We start from the raw sequence: 22,465 nt of genomic DNA on the forward strand, positions 1-22,465 counted from the left end.
AGCTTCAGCACCAGCACTCTAAATCAAAGCCCCTCATAAACATCTGGCACAAGTTAAAGTATGCACTACGCAAGAGAAATAAAATGCGTGAAAAGAAATACAGAATCAGAGCATGATGAAACAGCTAACTCTCTTGGCGAATGCAACATTAACTAAAACATTAGTAAAACGTGTAAGAAGAGAGGAACAAAAGCACTGACGCACATTACCTTACCGTTTTTAACATTCATTGTTCGCAAATCAATCCAAGTTTTTGGCATTAATGTTAAGGGCATGAAGATAGGGCCAGTTTTTACCTATACAGCATATAACTGCCTTTCCTTTAGGTACATATTTCTCACTTTGAGCTTGACTCAGATATGTGGATAAACTTTGCAAGGGAAATCAGATCCGTGCACATCTTTTGGAACAATTTAGCAGAGGAACAAATGCAGCAGCTTCACTTCTGAAGAGGTCAACAATCTGTAGCCAGGTCCTGGGGTGGCAAAGTGGGGGAGGTTAGGGTAGCAAGGGTTCTCAGAACAATATAAATAACCCAAGATTAGCATTATAACACTTACCATTACCGAGGACAAGGCACTAAACCTGATGTGCTTGCATTCACTCCTATAGCGTGACGAATGGGAAAGGGTGGGATCGATGCCTGTGAATAACAGATGCCTGCCCTCACGCAAGGATGAAGACTCCGATGCCCGAACCATAACGCTAAAAGCGTCACTGGCCTATAGTAGATACCACAGTAGATCACCATGGAAATGAAGATCTGTAGAAAGCTAAGCCCTGCGTCGTGCCTCACAGTGCAAAGAAGTTGATTTACTGCATGGCTTCCGTCTCCTACTTCAAAGCAAGTTGGGCAGGCTGTCTGGGACAGACAGCCCAGAGTTAAATAAATTAGTTTGTTTAGAGATACATTCGTATCACTAAACAAATTGATCTATTTAATATTATTTTTAATGTTGATGTGCAGGAATTTCAGAGGGGCGCAGCCCCTTAGTCCTAGAGGAGAAACCGCCCCTGGCAATGGTTGCTTATTGTCGACATGAGCATTTGTCACGTAGACAATCACCTACGGTTGACGTGTAAAAATATTTATTTGGGTGCTTTTTAAAGGTCAACCACTAGATGGCAGAACAACATACATGTGAATCTAGGATTTGTTTAATCCTGCAAATAAAAATTATTTGAACACGACCATGTTGTGCAAAACATTTAATAAGGCTTTCGTCGAGTTGGTGGCCACAACAAGCTCTAAAGTGGCCAGGCTCCCTTCGAGGGAATCAACAGGCAAACATTGGTACTTTTTTGCACGCAGAAGTCAGTAAGGGAAAGGCTTTGCCTGAGATCTTGGAAGAAGTGGAGAGAAACTAGGAGAAAAATAACAACTAGTGGCATGTCTATGCATGTCACCTCAAAGGTTATGGAGGGAGCAAAGATATTCCTAAAAATACAACAGCATAAAATAAAACGACTCTTATTCACATCCTGTTAACACCTTATAGGGCTCCACTAGGACCTAGACTAGCGAACATTTACGAAAGACTTACTAAACCACTTCCATTGATCTCCTCAAAGGCTACCTCTCGAGAATACATACAAGGCTGTGCAGACAATCTGAAATTGATTTAAAACAAGTGTTCATCAGTAGCCCATAGCCCTTATATTAACACAACAGCCACAAAGCAGCTTAGTGTACATATAAAATACCTGCTCTCTATGATTCATACGAGATAACAAACAATCTGAGAAGCCATAAAAAAATAAATGATAAAAGTCTATCAACATCAGTTGAGAGAAGTATTAAAAAATAAATCTCAAACTGACCATACAAGCACAGAATGTGGCATGTCCATCCTCAAGTGACTCCATGCAAGGCTGCTGGACGATGGATTATTGCCGTGGAAGTTTGAACACATCACGCCAAATCTCATTAAACCATGAAGGCTCCCTTTCCAAGCTTGCTGCATGATCAGATCTGCTTGCATTTTCTTCAAAGCACTGAAAGTGAACACCCTTCTCTACTTCATAAACAAACTAATGTTATCAGGCAGAGAAAGACAACTCCACAGCACAAACCTCCACCATGTGGAAACAACTTGCAGCAAGAAAACCTCCACTCTAGCTCCCCTTCTCGGGTTTTGTTCCTAAGGTTTGGAATGACATCCTAAGTATCAGACAAGGCCAATCCTCAAATGCTTCAAAAACAGATTGAAAAAAGATCTGGCTTCACACGGACAGGGCGGTAATGAGTAAGTCTGCCTGGGATATCCTATTGTAGGTCCAAACATGCACGCCCCCCATCCGCCAATGCTTATCTTAGCACCCCTACTGCTACGACCTTGAACATAAGGGATAAGGTGACGAAATCACACAGACTTACAACTGCTCCCTCTCCATGTGCATTCACAGTAATGTAGCCTTCCCACCAGCACTGCACCCCAGATCCTTTGATCTTTGGTAGGGGGGCGGATGTTTGCCGATTTCTGATTTGTATTATGGGAACGATATCTTGACAACTACTGTAGGAATTTTGGTTTGCCGAGGGGGTGTGGCATATAGGGGGATTTTCAATACATATGGCTTGACTGCCCGATGATTCGGACCTACTGGGCTGAAATCTTGGCTGACATCAAGGAGATTTTAGGTTACCCGATTCCTTGTTCCCCTGAATTCATTCTACTAGGGCTTTGAGATCCCTCCCCCAAACTTCAGACCCTGGGGGACGGTTTGATTATGTGGTTCTGGTTGGGGCGGCTAAGATGACCCTGGTGGCCATGTGGAAATAAACAGAGGCTCTTTCTGTCATGCACGTCCCCGGCTCGCCTGAATAAGGGAACGCATGTCTGAAATCCTCAATGACACCCGGAAGGGATCTGACTACATTTGGGGACCCCTGGTACACTTCTTATTCCGAGGCCCACCTCTATTGTCCCACCCCACCCATACCAGAGCATTGCTTCTCTTCCAGATATAGAATCTGGTCGTCACACCATGTCCATCTCTTGACATACTCAGTTCCCCATGGGCAACCCTCCCCCCAACCGTATCGTCCGCTTAGCCCCCTACCCCCCACCAAGTTTATCACCCTTAGCATCCCATCCAAACCTTGCCATCTTGTTACAGTTACCCTACAAAAACCCTTCTCTGCATAAGAACGCGTACGACTAATTCGATAACGTGTTGGAGATGTTGTTCACCTTTATTATATGAAGATGTTTTATATCTTCTTTTTTTATTTTTCTCCCTTAGTCTCCTAATTTTCTCTCGACTCTCAACTTTCGATTACACAAAAGCCAGGATTTCCTTTTGACTCTGTACCTCCAATTTGCTATTGTCTTTTTTCAACAACGGCCTATGTATTGACACAATTTATGTGATTGTTTGTTATCGCTCACTGTGGGAAATTGCAATTAAAAAAACAGATTGAAAACCACTTACTGGTGAAATTAAAAAACACCTCCTAATGGGCTCCTGTCTTCCGCCTCTTCACCATACATCAAAAGGACAGACTCCTCCCTTCCCCGACCAAACACCAAGAAAGCCAGTGTAGAATCCATAAACTTTGCTATTTCATTCCTGCAACTTACGCCATGTCAAAATACCAAACACACGAAACTTTCCCATTTTTTATGATCATTGTACTTTGAGCACCTTGAACAATGAATGATACCTAATGCCTGTATCTAAAACCTGCATGTAATTAAAGACTTTTCAAACGACCAAACGAACAAGCACATTTTCCAGCTTCCTTTTTTATAAGCATTTCATTTATATGCACTTTGACTGTCATACAATGCCTTATTGTTGTACATATATGGTGAGGGGACCATTTTTTCGTTCAGTATTCTTTATTTTTTACCCTCTTTACTACTGCTGCATACACTTTTGTAAAATGCTGCACCATCCCTTTTAGATTAAGTTCACGTCATAAACTACTCAAACAATTAAATTAAAAAAACACTGTGCTGTACTGCCTGAAGTCCTGGAAGAAGCAGAAAGGCAGTAATGGAACAGTGTCTATGAGTGGCACAGGCTCTGGTCCTTCATGGGTCAAACAGCACTGGTGCAGCAGTGACATCTAGTGGCCAGTTAGTATATTACACTGGAGAAGGACCGAGAAATGGTGCAGAAATGATATCCAGTAGGTAGTCAGCTTATGCCTTTGAATTGGGTCCCGGTTCCATCCGGAGGGGTGCAGGGGCGTAACATAGGCCCCTACTGGTCAGGTAGGGCCCAACCTTCTGGGGCAACAACACTTCAATGGGGCCCCATTCAGCCCAAGGCCAATAAAAATATGTGGGAAATTGGCAATTCGGAGCCCCATCATTTTGTGTTACGCCACTGAATAGATGAACATCAGGATAGCAGAAGGTACACTTGTCTACACAGCATGTCAATAAATAGTATCCAAGAGATACTGGAGTTCCTCTGTATACTGCCTGCGGTTGTTTCACAATGGAACCCAGGGGTATGGCTCAAAAACAACATCTTACAAAACACAGAGCTGCATGTCTGGGGAACTATGGGAAGCCGTTCGTGTCAAAATTACAGCTCCCTATATAGGGCACCTCATGGAATGCATAGTGTGTTGCAAAATTAATATGACATACACCACAATGAATGTACTATGTGTCAAAATAAATATGATACCTGGCAGAGTGAATCTGACTTGAACCAAAACAAATATGAAACCAGGCAAAGTGAATATGCTACTTAGTGATTATTATGAATAACACACACTCAGAATTGAATAAGATATATACTGAAATATATATCAATCATACTGAAATAAATATGGTTCTCACTGTAAATAATAAAGCAATCACTGAAACACATACAATATTTGTCAAAAAGAATGAGACATTTCTTGAAATGACTGACATATGCCAAGAGGAATATGACACACATTGGAATGAATATGACAGCTTGAAATTAATATAAGGTACTGAAATGAAAATGCATTATTATGAAAGGAATATAATGTGCAATGAACAGTATATTCATAAAAAAAATGAATATGGTTTGCATTGAAAGTAATATGATACACATTGACATGATTATATGTGTTGCAATTGGTATGAGTCATGTTAAAATCAATATCATGCGTTATTATGAATGAGACATCTATTGAAAGGAATATGGCACATGCTAAGATGAATATGACATGAAATGAATATGAGCACTTTTGAAATTAATTGAACATGCCTTAAACTGAATATGACCCATGCTGACATTAAAATGAAACTTGTCAAAATGAATGTTATGTTTTGAAATCAATATGATACACAGCGACATGAATATTGCATATATTGAAATGAATTTGACCTCTGTTGAAATGGACAGATGGAAATGACCCATAATTAAAATTATAATGTCAGGTGTTAAGATGAATATGACATCCACTGACACGAATATGCCATTCATTTAAAGCAATATGACACATGTTAAGACTTATATGAACCATTTTCAAATGAATATGTTATCTGATGAAGTTGATATGACCCATATCATAATTAATATGACATTCATTAAAATTAATATGACACTTATTGAAATGGATATGAAACTATATGAGATAAATATAGCATGCTTTGAAATGAATAAAGCACATATCGAAATGAACACAAGCCATGTGTAAATTAAAATGCTCACTGTTTAAATATGGCTTGCCTTGAATCGATGTTGATTTGCTTTAAAATTAACAATACATATTGAAATTAATATTAGATATTTTGAAAGGATATGATATGAACACAAATTAATTAACTAAAATAAATATATGTTTTCGACTATGTGCTACATTTAGTTTTTGTCGGCTTTTGGACTCTGAGCACTTTACCACTGCTGACCAGTGCTAAAGTGCAAGTGCTCTCTGTTGGGCCTGCAGCACTGATTGTGCCACCCACATGAATAGCCCTGTAAACATGTTTTAGACCTGCTACTGCAGTGTCTGTGTGTGCAGTTTTAAACTGCCATTTCAACCTGGCAAGTGCACCCACTTGCCAGGCCCAAACCTTCCCTTTTACTACATATAAGGTACCCCTAAGGTAGTCCCAAGGCAGCCCCATCCGCAGGGTGCAGTGTATTTTAAAGGTAGGACATATACTGGGGTATTTTACATGTCCTGATAATGAAATACTACTGTAGGAAAGTACCATCTTCCTTGGCATGTTACCCCCATTTTTACCTGTATGTCAGTATGTTTTTACCTGTCTCACTGGGATCCTGCTGGTCAGGACCCCAGTGCTCATAGTTTATGGCCTAACGTGTGTGTCTGTATAGTGCTTGACTGTGTCACTGAGGCTCTGCTAATCAGAACCTCACTGCTTATGCTCTATCTGCTTTTAAATTTGTCACTGTAGGCGAGTGACTTAATTTACCAATTTCAATTGGCACACTGGACCCCCCTTATAAGTCCCTAGTATATGGTACCTAGGTACCCAGGGCATTGGGGTTCCCAGAGATCCATATGGGCTGCAGCATTTCTTTTGCCACCCATAGGGAGCTCAGACAAACCCTTGCACAGGCCTGCCTTTGCAGCCTGCGTGAAATAGTGCACACATTATTTGACAGCCATTTTCACTGCACTTAAGTAACTTATAAGTCAACAATATGTCTAACCTTCACTTGCTGAAGGTTAGGTGCAAAGTTACTAAGTGTGAGGGCACCCTTGCACTAGCAAAGGTGCCCCCACATACAGGGAGTGCAGAATTATTAGGCAAGTTGTATTTTTGAGGATTAATTTTATTATTGAACAACAACCATGTTCTCAATGAACCCAAAAAACTAATTAATATCAAAGCTGAATATTTTTGGAAGTAGTTTTTAGTTTGTTTTTAGTTTTAGCTATGTTAGGGGGATATCTGTGTGTGCAGGTGACTATTACTGTGCATAATTATTAGGCAACTTAACAAAAAACAAATATATACCCATTTCAATTATTTATTATTACCAGTGAAACCAATATAACATCTCAACATTCACAAATATACATTTCTGACATTCAAAAACAAAACAAAAACAAATCAGTGACCAATATAGCCACCTTTCTTTGCAAGGACACTCAAAAGCCTGCCATCCATGGATTCTGTCAGTGTTTTGATCTGTTCACCATCAACATTGCGTGCAGCAGCAACCACAGCCTCCCAGACACTGTTCAGAGAGGTGTACTGTTTTCCCTCCTTGTAAATCTCACATTTGATGATGGACCACAGGTTCTCAATGGGGTTCAGATCAGGTGAACAAGGAGGCCATGTCATTAGATTTCCTTCTTTTATACCCCTTCTTGCCAGCCACGCTGTGGAGTACTTGGACGCGTGTGATGGAGCATTGTCCTGCATGAAAATCATGTTTTTCTTGAAGGATGCAGACTTCTTCCTGTACCACTGCTTGAAGAAGGTGTCTACCAGGAACTGGCAGTAGGACTGGGAGTTGAGCTTGACTCCATCCTCAACCCGAAAAGGCCCCACAAGCTCATCTTTGATGATACCAGCCCAAACCAGTACTCCACCTCCACCTTGCTGGCGTCTGAGTCGGACTGGAGCTCTCTGCCCTTTACCAATCCAGCCACGGGCCCATCCATCTGGCCCATCAAGACTCACTCTCATTTCATCAGTCCATAAAACCTTAGAAAATCAGTCTTGAGATATTTCTTGGCCCAGTCTTGACGTTTCAGCTTGTGTGTCTTGTTCAGTGGTGGTCGTCTTTCAGACTTTCTTACCTTGGCCATGTCTCTGAGTATTGCACACCTTGTGCTTTTGGGCACTCCAGTGATGTTGCAGCTCTGAAATATGGCCAAACTGGTGGCAAGTGGCATCGTGGCAGCTGCACGCTTGACTTTTCTCAGTTCATGGGCAGTTATTTTGCGCCTTGGTTTTTCCACACGCTTCTTGCGACCCTGTTGACTATTTTGAATGAAACGCTTGATTGTTCGATGATCACGCTTCAGAAGCTTTGCAATTTTAAGAGTGCTGCATCCCTCTGCAAGATATCTCACTATTTTTGACTTTTCTGAGCCTGTCAAGTCCTTCTTTTGACCCATTTTGCCAAAGGAAAGGAAGTTGCCTAATAATTATGCACACCTGATATAGGGTGTTGATGTCATTAGACCACACCCCTTCTCATTACAGAGATGCACATCACCTAATATGCTTAATTGGTAGTAGGCTTTCGAGCCTATACAGCTTGGAGTAAGACAACATGCATAAAGAGGATGATGTGGTCAAAATACTAATTTGCCTAATAATTCTGCACTCCCTGTAGTTCAGGGCCATTTCCTGGGACTTTGTGAGTGCGGGGACGCCATTACACGCGTGCACTACATATAGGTCAATACCTAGATGTAGCATCACAATGGTAACTCCGAATAAGGCCATGTAACATGTCTAAGATCATGGAATTGTCCCCTCATTCCAAATTTGATATTGGGGAGCCAATTCCATGCATCCTGGGGGCTCCAACATGGACCCCCAGTTCTGCCAAACCAGCTATCTGAGGCTTGCACTACAGCTACAGCTGCTGCCACCTCACAGACAGGGTTTTGCCCTCCTGGGGTCTGAGCAGATCAGTCCCAGGAAGGCAGAACAAAGCATTTCCTCTGAGAGCAGAGCGTTACACCCTCTCCCTTTGGAAAAAGATGTTACGGACTGGGGAGGGGTAGCCTCCCCCAGCCTCTGGAAATGCTTTGAAGGGCACAGATGGTGCCCTCCTTGCATAAACCAGTCTACACCAGTTCAGGGACCCCTTGTCCCCTGCTCTGGCACAAAACTGGAAAAAGGAAAGGGGAGTGACCACTCCCCTGTCCATCACCACCCCAGGGATGGTGCCCAGAGCTCCTCCAGTGTGTCCCAGACTTCAGCCAACTTGCTTTGCAAGGTGTGGGGCACTCTGGAGGGTTCCGAGTAGCCAGTGCAAGCAGGTGACGTCAGAGACCCCTCCTGATAGGTCCTTACCTGATAAGGTAGCCAATCCCCCTCTCAGGGCTACTTAGTGTCTCTCCTGTGGGTTCTCTTCAGATTCTGCTTGCAAGTTTCCTTCAGGAATCCCCTACAACTACTACTTCATCCTCTGACCTTGGATCAACCACAGCCTTCTCCAGGAACCACTGTAACAGCAACAAAGTATCCACAAGGGATGCTTTTCTTCTGCAACTTCGGCTCCAGCCAGCAACTGCAACAGTTTCCACGGTGTGCACGCTCTGGGGACTCCCTGTCTTCATCCTGCACCAGAACGACCAAAGAAATCCCCCGTGGGGTGACAAAGTCACTCCCCTGCTCATGCAGGCACCTTCCAAGACTGGTACCCTTAGACTCCTCTCACAGCGACGAGTGTGCTCCTAAAGACACATAGGGTGGACTCCATCGACATAGGCTGTCCTGAGGTCCTGCTGATGCAATTTGGAGGAGGTAAGACCTTGCCTTCCCTGAGATCGACGGTACCCCTGTGTACTTCATCTTCTTCACCTCCTGAGGCCTCTGTGCACTATTGGCAAAATTCCTTTGTGCACAGACAGCCTGGCCCAGGTCTCCAGCACTCCATCCTGCGACGCTCAACTCACTGAGTTGTGCTGCACCAACTGCATTTTGCACCTCCTTTGTCCCCATGTCCTGGGACTTCCGTGGGTGCTGCCTGGAATCCTGAGGGCTCACTTAAGTGCTGAGAGCCCCCTCTTCCCCCTCACACAGAGTTGAAGCCCCCGGGTCCCTCCTGGGTCCAGCCAGTGCCATTTTGATGCAAAATGCATATTTGTCGTAACCAAGGCTTGTTGGTGACTTTCGACACAAAATCACGTCTGCATCCATCGTCACGTCGTGGGTCATCCTTTGCATCATGCAGGAACCCGCTGGCATCTTCCTAGGGTGCATTCCTGCAGTCGTCATCCAACTGGGGACTGTTCTTTTGCACTCTCTTCTGGGTTGGCAGGGGCTCCTGTCCTTCCTGGAACTTCTTTCGACTTCTGGACTTGGTCCTAGCCTTTTGCACGTCTTCCGGTCCAGGAATCCAGCAGTTGTTGTTTACAGACTTGGTTGGTTGCTGCAAGAATCCATATATCGAGGTGTAGTGTGTCCTAAGGAAACTTGCAGTACTTTAATCCTGCTTTTCTGGGCTCTGGGGTGGGGTAATATACTTACCTTTACTGTATTCTTACTCCCCCAGCAATTCTGCACAAACTACACTTGTCTAGAGGGGAATTCTTGATTCACATTCCTATTTCTTAGTATATGGTTTGTGTTGCCCCTAGACCTATTTTCTCCCATTGCATTCTATAGCATTTCCTATTGTTTGCACTATCCTATGTCTAATATCTTACCTTATTTTGGTGTCTAGTGTATTTACTGTGTATAATACTTACTTCCAGAAGACGTATTGCCTCTAAGATATTTTTGGTACTGTGTCACCCAAATAAATACCTTTATTTTTAGTAACACTGGGTATTGTCTTTTATTGTGTATAAGTACTGTGTAACTATAAGTGGTATTGCAGGAGCTTTGCATGTCTCCTAGTTCAGCCTAAGCTGCTAGAACACTACTACATCTCACTAATAAGGGATAGCTGGACCTGGTATAAGGTGTAAATACCTAAGGTACCCACTACAAGCCAGGCCAGCCCAGCCTCCTACAACAGCTCACAACCCACAGCCCCACACACCTCAGTCACCATACCTCCAGACACCACCACAACACCCACAGACACCTCCATCACATTTGCTGCTGTTTTTTAATATCTGCATTTGTGGGAAGTGTTGGTCACCCAAGGCAAAGGTAGATGTTCACTGTATGGATTTGTGGGTGATGATCCAATTGGGGTGTCATTGCATTGTGTTATGCTTGCTAGGGTAAGTATTTCATCTTGTGTTGGCCAATGTATGGAGTAGATTTGTCCCCTGATATAGATTGTACTTTCGTCTCATGTGCGGGAGCTAGAGTTTTGTTTGTCCACACATGGAGGGTGTTAAATTGTGGTAGCTTCCTTTGGATTTGACTGACCATGTGTCCACTTTGATGTGTGTAACTTACAGTTACATCATCTAGATGTCTGGACCATGCTGTTGCCGTTGTATGTACTTTCTTGACTTGCACTTACACATTTGGCAGCAAGGCATATCACTTGGCTCAAATATTGTTTGTCCCTGAGATACATGAAGGGTCAGTTCCTATGCAAATGCTTTTTAGGGGCATGTGCAAAGTGAAATGTGTCCATGAATGCTCCTGATGTCGCCATCACTATTATGCAGGTATTGTTTGCATTGTGAGCTTTGGATATTCGTTTTACAACCTATTGTCCATCCCATTGACCTTCCATTGTGTTGCAATGTGGGTGCTGGGTGGGTCCATCGATGAGCAGCACCTGCGGCAGGACGTGCGTGTGATGGGCTCCATGGCAGCACAGGTCATGTAACACTGCCTGCTGGTGAGCTGCTTTCTTTATGCTTTCCGTTTTCACCTTCTGGGATGTGGTGGCTGGACTGCCACAGTCACGCTGGCAGTAGGCATCATCATAATGTTTCCATCCGAAACACCGGCTCCGCCGGCCTTTTTGGCCTGCCTCGCCACAGCAGTGGTCTGTGCTGCCTGGTGGTGCTGGCGGGACTGCGGCAGTCTTTCCCTATGGGACTGCCAGCATCGTAATACTGTGGTCTGACTACCCAGCAGATGGCGGTCACACCGCCGCCATGGTGGTGCACAAGCCGCCAAACTCGTAATGCACCCTTTGAGAATATGTAACATTAATTTCAATATGTAATGTTAAATTTAAAGAAAATCCACATAAGTTCAGAGCAAGCCATATTCATTTAAACAGCAGTCATATTCATTTAAACATGGCTTGTGTTCATTTCAATATTTGCCTTATTAATTTCAAAGCATGTTACATTTATCTCACAGTTTCATTTCAGAAAGTGTGATATTCATGTTACAGAACGTCATATAACTTTTGATGTGGGCAATATTAATTTCATCAGGTGTCATATTAATTTCAAGTGGCTCATATTCATCTTAACATGTGTCATATTCCTTTCTATGAATGTCATTCATTTCAATGGCTCTCATATTCACCTTAACACCCGTCATAATCATTTTAACAAGGGTCATATCCATTTCAACATAGGTCATATTAATTTCAATATATGCAGTATTTATTTTGCTGTGTATCATATCAATTTCAAAGCACCACATATTCATTTTGACAAGTTTCATTTTAATTTCAGCTTTGTTCATATTCAGTTTAAGACTTGTTGAATTCATTTAGGTGGAGCTCATATTTGTTTCAATGTATGTCATATTCATCTTAGCATGTGTCATATTTCTTTCTATGGATGCTTCATTCATATTAACACATCTTAATTTTAACATGAATCATATCCATTGCAAAATATATATTAATCATGTCAATGTATATCATATCACTTTCAATGCAAGCCATATTCATGGTGATAAATGTCATGATCATTTTAACGTTACTCATATTAATTTTAAAACATGTCAAATTCATTTCAATGAAGGTCATATTCATGTCAACGTAGGTCATATTCATTTTATCATGTGTTATATTCTTTTCAATCAATGTTAAGTTTATTTCAATGGATGTCATATTCATATTAACACTTGTCATATTCATTTTAAGATGCAACTTACCAATTTTAACATATATCATATTAATTTGAATATGTATCATATTAGTTTGAATATGTGTCATATTAATTTCAAGGTGTGCCTTATTCATTTTAACATCTCCTGTGAATTTCAGCTGTGGTCATACTCATTTGAAGACATGTCAACTTCAATTCAATGGGTTTGCATTAATTTTAACACAAGCCATATTAATTTTCAATCATCTCCTGTTCATTTCTGTGTGTCTCATATTCATTGCCATCCCGGTAATATTCATTTCAACACAATTCAGATTAACTGCAACATGTTTAATGTTCATTTCAATGTACATTGTATTAGTTTCAATGCGCATTGTTTTCTTTTCAGAATATAATATATTCATTCCAATACTTTATATTATTTTCAATCTGCTATATTAATTTCAATGTATGTCATATTTCTCTTGGCATAAGTCAATCATTTCAAGAAATGCCCCATTCTTTTTGGTGAATATTGTATTAGTTTCAGTGATTGCTTTATTGTTTACAGTGAGGGCCATATTAATTTCAGTATGATTTATATATATTTCATATTCAATTTGGTGTGTGTGTTATTCATATTAATCACAAAGTAGCATATTCATTCTGCCAGGTTTCATATTTGTTTTGGTTCAATTCAGATTCACTCTGCCAGGTATCATAATTATTTTGACACATAGTACATTCATTCTGGTATGTGTCATATTCATTTTGCAGCACGCTATGCATTTCAGGTGTCCAAAATGGGGAGCTGTAATTTTGACATGAACGGCCTCCGATAGGGAATGTCCTTCGGAAAACAGTTTTAGGGGCTATAAACAGGTGCAGGACACAGGCCAGACTTTAAACCAGCAGCAGAAACTGTCATCTTTCAAACTGACTCAAAACCTGCTTGGATCTATCCCCAAGCATCATATACTTAAGTTAAGGAAAGATACATTCGTCCACAGACCCACCTTTTCATCCAAGTCATCCTCGCTGTCGAAGGAGGTGCCGTCAGACTGCATGTCCCAGTTGTAATCCACATGCACTTGACTGTTGAACTTTCCAGCCAGCACCTGCTCCAGCTGCAAGAGAACAAGGCAGGATAAACGGATGCACACAATACCAAGGATCTCCAAGAAGGAGTATCAGTTGCGGCTTGCTTCAATCAAAAGGAGAGGGGAAGGGCTGGTACGGCGCACGGGGGGAAAAGAGGGGGTGGGTCTTAAATGTATTTAAATTAAAAAAATAAAAATAAACACCTTTTCCACATCATCCCACGCCGCTCTCCTCTTCCCTGCTGGCTGCACGCAGGCACAGGCTCCCAGCCTGCCCTGCGGCCAATCCTGACACTGCTCAAAGTGAGCATCAGGATTGGCTGGAAGCACCCTGGTTGGGCGCGCCCAGGAGGCTCTCAGTTGCTGGGCTGGAGAGATCCTTCTACCCATGTGTGTTTGGCCGGGCCGAGACAGCCGGCCAAACATACATGCGCAGTGAGGGGGGAGTGCTGAGCACTCCCCCATTGCTCGTCACCCCTGTGGCCCCACCCCTTTCACAACCGGATAATAAACCATGTTTATTATCCCCTCGTTGTGAAAGTTTTGCAGCTTCTGCTGCAGGCAGGGCGGAGGGGAGGGGGTGACACTCCTCCGCCCTAACGAAGTATACCTGCTATGCTTTCCGCCTTACAGCCCAGGCGCCACCGTACTGAGAGTCAAATGTTCCATCTGCAAAGGTCAGAAACTGCCACAGACAGACAGTACAACAACAACAGGGGTATACAAAATGCAGAAACCACTGACAGCACAATTAAACAACGCATAAAGTTATTAGGTAGGTACCTCTCCACAAAGTTCGCCAAAATAAGCATGAAAGTAAAGCCTGGTCACAGGGCATTGCTTGATCACTCGGGCGCACCAGAAGCACCTCGGTGCAAGGTTAAACCACTCCCATTAATGACTCAATGTGTGAGTGCGATAGCGGGACAACCAAACTTTGTTCCAGACATATATCGGTGAAGATTCAGAACTACACAGACCAGTCCGCATTCGGTCACATCTTCAACTCCTCTGGTGTCTGACACCAACATATGCACACCCAGCTACTTCCCACAGGCACAATCGTGGCTTTGGCGTGGCTTCCTGGTGCATTAAGGGTATGCCGATTGTTTTGGCACATATACACCCACTTTAGTGTCACTAAATTGTAATATTGAACAGGCTTCTTGCAAACAGAGGCATTATTCCTTCCATTAAGAAAGCATGCATGTCTTCCCCAGACAGCTCCGGGTCCATGCACCCAGATGTGCATCACTGGTTGGGGTATAGCAGTATTGCTGCGGTGTGTAACCTGTGGTAATGACAAAACCCACACAAGTGTGCCTGGTGCAATACATGTGAGATCAACAACCACAGCTAAATATCACGCGTTCAGCAGTGTGACAGCCTTAGTTTTTAAATGTTACTTTGTAACTCTATGGCCCACCACCCAGCCTGTGACAAGTCCAATCACAACTCGGTTGAATACTTTCAAGTGTAGAGTTCTGTTCCACTTTTCACCAGACAGGCAGCTGTGTACAACAAGCCTGCTACCTATCCAACTTTGTCAGGCACATCAGCTACAGTAGATTATACATACCAGCTCCTCACACTCAGAGATTTTGTTCCTCTTTGCAATGCTCAATGCTGTCTCTCCCGCTGCATTCACTGTTTGAAAAACAGAATGTGTTACCAAAGTAAAAAAAATAACAAAATCCTGCTATACTCAGTCCTCAAAAATGCGCATTCTGCAACCCATAGCATTTAAACAGATAAATTAGACTATTAACACGTAGCATGTGAACACCACAATTTAAACAAAGATCAATTATATAATTTAGCATTTGAGATGGTTCCCTTTGTTAGTGAGTGCCAGGGAAACTGAGAGCTTCTGCAATGCTGTGTATATCACAGACCTGCAACAAGTTCATGGGGGTTGAAGTCACATAACAGCTGCAGACAACAGAAGCCATGTTTCATAATTCAGCAGCTCCTGTTTCCAGCTGCTGAAACTCCCTGGCGAGCCATGAGTGAATATAACCTCTTCGGTCACTGATAAGTGAAGATACCCTTACTAATCGGTCCAGATGGCAGTGCGCTCTCAAACCCAAAGGCAGATCTGAAAATGGCATCTAATGTGTGGGGCACTGCGGGTGGGTTCGGGCAACACCAGCAGCATATGTCCAAGAACACCACAGACAGCGAACAAGATGCTCTGATGCTCTAGAACCAGACAACTAGATTGCATAATGATGGAAAGCACTTGAGTCTAGGACAGGCTCAAGCTGAAAAATACCCCTTTCCCACCTAGGTTTACCACTTCAACTAACACTAATCCGCTCAATGACTGCTGTGTACAATAACACTGTAGGATACATCAGTGGGCACAGAGGGCCTAAGGGGAGGGGCAGCCTCACCTACAAAAGTATTAGTCAGACAGCCGCTGGGACTCTAAGGGAATGATGGAATAAGGCTGCTTCATTCAGTTACTTGTGGTGTCTATTTCCTGTGGGTAAAGAGGACGTGGTTGTGCATGTTTGGGATCTAGAAATACCAAGGGAGCTTATGCCATCCCGTCAATGCATTTATTTTTTTCAGCCCGCGGGGGAACAAAAGACAGGCCATCTTCACACATCAAGCATGGGGGTGCAGTTCAGTTTTACTGGCTAGAGAATGTCACCTTAATTCATTAAGTGACTGCAACACTGTTTAAGCCCATGTGGAGATATCAGGACTTGAAGCCGCGACCAAGGCTAACTCTATGCATGTGTGCATGTAGAGATACATGTGTACTGCAAACTTAGCTGGAAAGTATCCATACATGCCAACCTTTAAAAGTGTGAAGTGGGAAATGAAAAAAATAATACTCAGGAGAATGCATTTCTCCCATTGACTTCTTTCAGAGGAGATGCAATTTCAGACGAGGGACTACCAAAATGAAGCAATTTGTAGCTGTAAAGATGATTAGTCTCCCACCTGAATCAGGTCTATTGGCATGGATGAGCATCAGAGCTCTTTAGTGACTGAACAGTTGTCAGGAGATGTTGATGTAGTGAATGCATGTGGTCCTATTAGCCCCAGTACTCACAAATTTCGACCCTGGCCCTTCGGTTTCACCATACAGCTACCAATGGCTTCATGTAGCGGCTGGACCTCTGCTGTGGCAGAGGAGCTTCGCCTCCGCCAACAGCAGCAGCAAACTTGAAAAATAAAACAATAATAAACTATGTTTATTATTTGGGGTGGGCCATTGGGATGACAGGCACCAGGCGGAGTGGTAGGTGCACTCCTTTCAGTGTGCATATGGGTTTGGCCGGCCGTCTCAGGACAGCCAAACAAACATGCGCACTGAGCTGTCTCCAACCCAGCACTGTGTTGCCAGATTGGAGCGCTCAGGCCAATCCTGATGCTGCATGCTGCCAGCAGCATGAGAGCAGCGTCAGGATTGGCCCCAAGGCAGGCTGGGAGCATGTGCCTTCAGCGAGGGACCCAGAAGACCGGCAAACTATGGCGATGTGGCAGGTACATTTTTTATGTTTGTCTTTTCTGCCCTGACTCTAGCCGCCACTGGATTAATGACTCAGTGCGGTGAGCAGGCTCCTGATGACCATTAGTTTAATTCGAAAGCACAGAGACCAGTTAGGCTCTTTAATGGACCTTGGACTCCAGTGTCCTCAAATGGACACAGGTGTATGGTCACAGGATCACCAAAACATTAACCCCCTAAGGAACACCTGTCACTTTGATGTGTGGCATCCTAGTTGTATGGGTGTAGGAAAGTGCTCCTTTTTGACATGGTCACACCCACTTTTTGCATGGTAAGTGATGCAATTTTGACTGAAAGTGCACTGGTTCCTGCTAACGAGGTCCCCAGGCCAGATCTCTTTCCCCAAAAGCTGTACAATTGTTACCCCATTGGCTATACATTTTTTACACCCTATAAGTCCCAAGAAAATTGTACCCCTGGTACCTAGGGCATGGGTACTAAACAGGATCTTCAAGAGCTACAGCATGTATTGTGCCACCCTTAGGGACCCTTCACCTAGCATAGGCAAACTGCAATTGAAGACTGCGTGTCTTGGTGCAGCTAGAAGTGAAAACATGACATGGCACACAACCTGTGGGGCATGTCTCCTAACACTGGATGCAATGTATGTAAGTCACCCTTACAGCAAGTCTTGGAGCCTTACAGCAGGGTGAGTTTTATTACATGTGAGGAAGTATCTGCAAGAGCAGATATACCCCTGCTCTGTCTTTGTCGATTCTCAGACATAATGTGAACAGGGAAGCCATTTTAAGTACATATGCTGGACACAGGTCAGTACGAGTTCCCCAGCTACATGATGGCTTCACTGAAAATAGGGATGCTTGATATCAAACATCTCATGTTAATAAACCCTCACTGATTCCCGTGATATATTTATTAATACATGCACCCAGAGGGCACCTTAGTGGTGCCCCATGAAAACCTACCATCTATCCGTGTACTGGCTGACTAGTTCAAACTAGCCTGCCACCATCAGACACGTTTCTGACCCCTAGGGTGAGAGCCGTTGCTCTTGAGCAGACAGAGACAAATCCAGCTATGGGTGGAGTGTTAGCACACCCCTCCCAAGAGGATGACCTGCAAATCTGCATTCCAAGGCAGGGGGCTGGAAAGAAGCCCACCACCCTTGATATGTAGATCTGGCTTCCCTCAAAGGAGAGGATGCTGACCCCCCTGCCCCTGGCCCATTTGGGACCTGTGCAGGTGGGAATATTACTAGTCAGAGAGGTGTGCCTAGCTCTCAGCTCAGTCCCACCCCCTAAGGTGAGCTGCCTGATGTGGACACAACTTTTGGAAGTCTGCCATATTGGTGATGGCAGATCTAGGAACTCAGGGACAGGGTTATGCCCACTTCCCACAGAGAGTGATCATAAAGGGAGCATAGTAACCCCAGGGGTAAGTAGCCCATTGGCTACTACACTACACTACACAGTATTTAGTGGAGTCCCTGGCACCAGGAAATCAGATCCCGCTGACCTGAAGGACACTCCAGAGACACAAAAGCGAGAACTGAAAACCAGTGACGGACTCAGCACCATTCCTGCCAGCATGCCTGCTAACTTCGGCAATCGTGCCAAAGTCGCCTCGTTCTCCAGCTGCTGAAACTTCCAAATGCCCAGGAAGACTGCCAGCCTTCACCCCAGCACAAGGGAACTCCTGTGAAGTAGTGGAGCTGCTCCCCTGAATTCTTACATGTTCCCAAGAACTGCTGAAGAGGACTCTGGACTGCCAAAACCCAACTCCAGATAGCATTACTGCACCTGAGCCTCCCAGCTTGTTTTGAAGTGGGCCAACAGTTCCAGTGTGGTCCCCAGCCTTTCCAGAGACAAATTCCATCATAGGTCTCCCCACTGCGGCCTTCAAGCCAGAGCCTGCAGCCTCAACCTCAACCACCTCTGGTGACAGAAACCAGACGGTCCACTGCACCTCTGCACCCGGACGACCTGGACCGAGAAGAAGCATGCAACTGGTGTCCCTGCATCCCACAGGCTTGTGAGACTTCAGCCCACGTGTTGGTTCAGCCAGACTGGTCCCCCAGTCCACACCTGCAGCCTGTACCAGTGGGCCCCCTCCACTGCATCCACCACTGTTGATGGACACCTGACAGTCCAATAACTCTCTGTACCCAAACGCCTCAGACTGAGTAGAAGAGTGCCACTAGTGTCTCTATGTCTCTGAGCATTGCAAGAATTAAGCACACATGCTGGTTCACCCTGACTGGATCCCCAGTCCTAAACTGCAGCCTTCTTTCAACTGGACCTCTCCCCATTGACTACCATTCGAAGATCTTACAGTCTCTTTAGACTCTGCTGGTAAATTACAGGACAGGGAATTTGACATGATTTGGGTCGGAGATTTTAACGCTCAACTGCGCAATCACGAATTACCCCATTTATGTGGCGCCTCTATAGAAGGCAGAGAGTCATTTACTCACTTTACCCACTCTAATTTAGGCAATGCCCTGAATACCCTTGTCTACAAATTTGATCTTGCTTTTGCAAGGGACATGACAAATAGTCAGACAAGGGAAATACCCACCTATACAGGGAGCATGAATGGTAGCATTATTGATTTTATTCTTATCTGCCCTTCACTTTCCCGTTTAATTGTGGATTTTAAGATTAAATCCCACTGTGCTAGTGACCACAATCCCTTGAGTATAAAATTGGCTTTTAAGACTAAGCCAATTTTATCTAGGACAATATGCAAGGGAAAAGAGGTTTTGGAAAGAAATTTTGGCCCTCGTAAGAGATGGGAGAGAGTAAACCCTAATACTTTTTATGAGAACCTTATAATACAAAATAAGGTCCATATTAACACTTGCTTGTCTTTGCAATCCACTGCCGCCCACCTTATAACTGCTTTTGAGTGTTTAAGCCGTGCCATCTCTGAGACACTGACGTGCGCTGAATATCCCAAATGTACTAAACCCCAACGCTGGTTTAATTCGGCCTGCACGGCCGCCCATAGAGATTTAAAAACAGCTATTAAATCTATACCATTTAATCGCGACTCAATTAAACAGGCTAGGGGCCGATATAAGTCAGCCCTTGAGGAGAGGAAGAACAAAATACGTACCAACGCATGGAAAGATCTTATGGCAGCTACAGAACTGAGGGATCCCTCTCAATTTTGGAAGGTGGTTAATCACCCATATTTTTCAGGACAAGTAAATAGGGAGGAAGAATGTTTGATTCCGGAAGGGGTTTGGGTAGAACATTTTTCAGCCGTATTCCAGTCCGCAAATAACATTAATCATGGTGCAGAGGCTTGTGACCTCTTATGTCCGGTTACTCCCATTCCAATTAAAAGTGGAATTTTACTTGAGATACATGAGATCACCACAGCAATAAATAAAATGAAATTAAGGAAAGCTCCTGGCCCCGATGGGGTTCCTGCGGATTTATTTAAATCTTTACCTGATTTGTGGGTTCCGTTAATCACAAACGTTATGAATAGCGAAATTCAAAGCTTTATTCCTCCCTCATGGCTAATGGCAATAATTGTCCCGATATTCAAAAAGGGCAATAGGCTTGACCCCTTCTGCTAGAGACCTATATCTCTCATTGACTCCACGGTAAAGATCTTGGGGAGTGTCATTTTGAATCGGCTTGAGGAGTGGGCGGCAAGGTCAAACATTCTTTCGCCAATTCAATATGGGTTTAGACCTGGATTAGGCACAGTGGATCAGGCCCTAAACTTACACCTTATTCTTAGCAAATATGTCATAGCAAAAAGGGAATCCATCCACCTAGCCTTTATAGACCTTTCCAGCGCATTTGACGTGGTAAATAGAGTAAAATTGTGGGAAATATTGGACACAATGGGGGTTGAGCAAGATTTGTTGGATTTGATCAAACGCGTATATTCTAATCTTACCATTACAATTCATTTTGGACAACATGGTGAAAGATCACAACCCCTTGCATTTAATCGGGGAGTCAGGCAGGGCTGTACTTTGGCTCCTTTTTTATTCTTGTTGTACATAAATGGCTTGTATAACTATCTAGCTCAAGATGGCAAGGATTTTCCAAGGGTGGGTTTTAGACAATTGCCGATTTTATTGTACGCTGATGACGCCGTTTTAATTGCTCGCACGGCCAATGGCCTACAGATCCTCTTGGACCTTTTTTTAATACACACTCAGGATCTCGATCTGAAAGTCAATTTCAAAAAGTCGCATGTTATGATTTGTGGTTCAAAGAATACACGCACTAAAAGTTTTATAATGGGAGGGAACATTCTAACAAAGGTAAATAATTTCTGCTACTTATGTTTGCACCTAAGTTCTTCTCTATCATGGAAATTCCATTTGAATTTTAAACTTCAACAAATGGAAAGAAATGTCGAACACATTTTTCACTTCGCTCGCAGACTGGGGCATAGACCGGTACACCAGATCATTACGCTTTATAAGTCTAAATGTGTCTCGGCGGCAACTTATGGGGATGGCCTCTGGGGATATACCAGCTCTATTATTCTACAACGGGCAGAGAATACATTTCTTCACTGGCTACTTATGGTACCCAAGAATGTAGCGAATATTATATGCCATGAGGAGCTGGGGATTGGTTACATTACAGATTTGATAGATATTGCGCCCCTTCTGCTATGGATAAAATTATGGTTCAATCCGGTGGCTACCTTAACACATGAGTGTATAAAAGATTGTATTTCATTAGCAAACCACAACAAAATTCCATGGTTAAACTTTGTTCATAACTGCTTCCGAAACTTAGACTTGGAGTCTATGTATCTTAAACCAGAGCTCTTGCCCGCCAATGCGAAGGAAATTGTTAAATTACGATATAAAGAGTATGTTATGAATTCTAGATATCAAGCGGCAGAGAATTTGAGCTCTTTTGGTTCATATGTACAAATTCCATCCTCAAATTTGTTAGAACCTTATTTTATTTGGTTTCCGATTCCCTCCCTATAATCCTTACTTGTACTTTTTAGACTCAATATGATACATTTTAGAGTGGCGTTTCCAACAAAATGTGTGTGGGGAAAAAACGTTATCACCATGCCCTTGTGACGATTTTTCGAAACAAAGCACGTCACTTCATTTTATTTTGTACACTTTACTCAGCTCCTAGGGAAACTTTTTTACTACCCATTTTGCGTAATTTGCACACCTCATCCTATAAAGAAGGATTGATTGGCATTCAAAGCCTCTCGTCCAAACAAATATGTAGCTCCATTTTAAGTTTTATCAAATCTGCTATTATTATTAGGAATCAATATGAATCAGTAATGTGATTATTTTTTAATGGA

General features: G+C 43.3%; 1 protein-coding gene across 1 annotated transcript in view; it reads right to left on the bottom strand.

The window, feature by feature from the left end:
- Nucleotides 1-22,465, bottom strand: part of ASAP3 (ArfGAP with SH3 domain, ankyrin repeat and PH domain 3) — a 303,602-nt gene that overhangs the window by 31,951 nt on the left and 249,186 nt on the right. Inside the window, exons 20-21 of the mRNA XM_069224120.1 lie at nucleotides 15,242-15,309; nucleotides 13,579-13,689 (exon numbers count right to left, since the gene is read on the bottom strand). Of these exons, the coding sequence (XP_069080221.1) occupies nucleotides 13,579-13,689; nucleotides 15,242-15,309 (179 nt within the window). The remainder of the gene's footprint in view (nucleotides 1-13,578; nucleotides 13,690-15,241; nucleotides 15,310-22,465) is intronic.

Source organism: Pleurodeles waltl, chromosome 3_1 (assembly GCF_031143425.1).
Source record: "Pleurodeles waltl isolate 20211129_DDA chromosome 3_1, aPleWal1.hap1.20221129, whole genome shotgun sequence".
Classification (NCBI taxonomy): Eukaryota; Metazoa; Chordata; class Amphibia; order Caudata; family Salamandridae; genus Pleurodeles; species Pleurodeles waltl.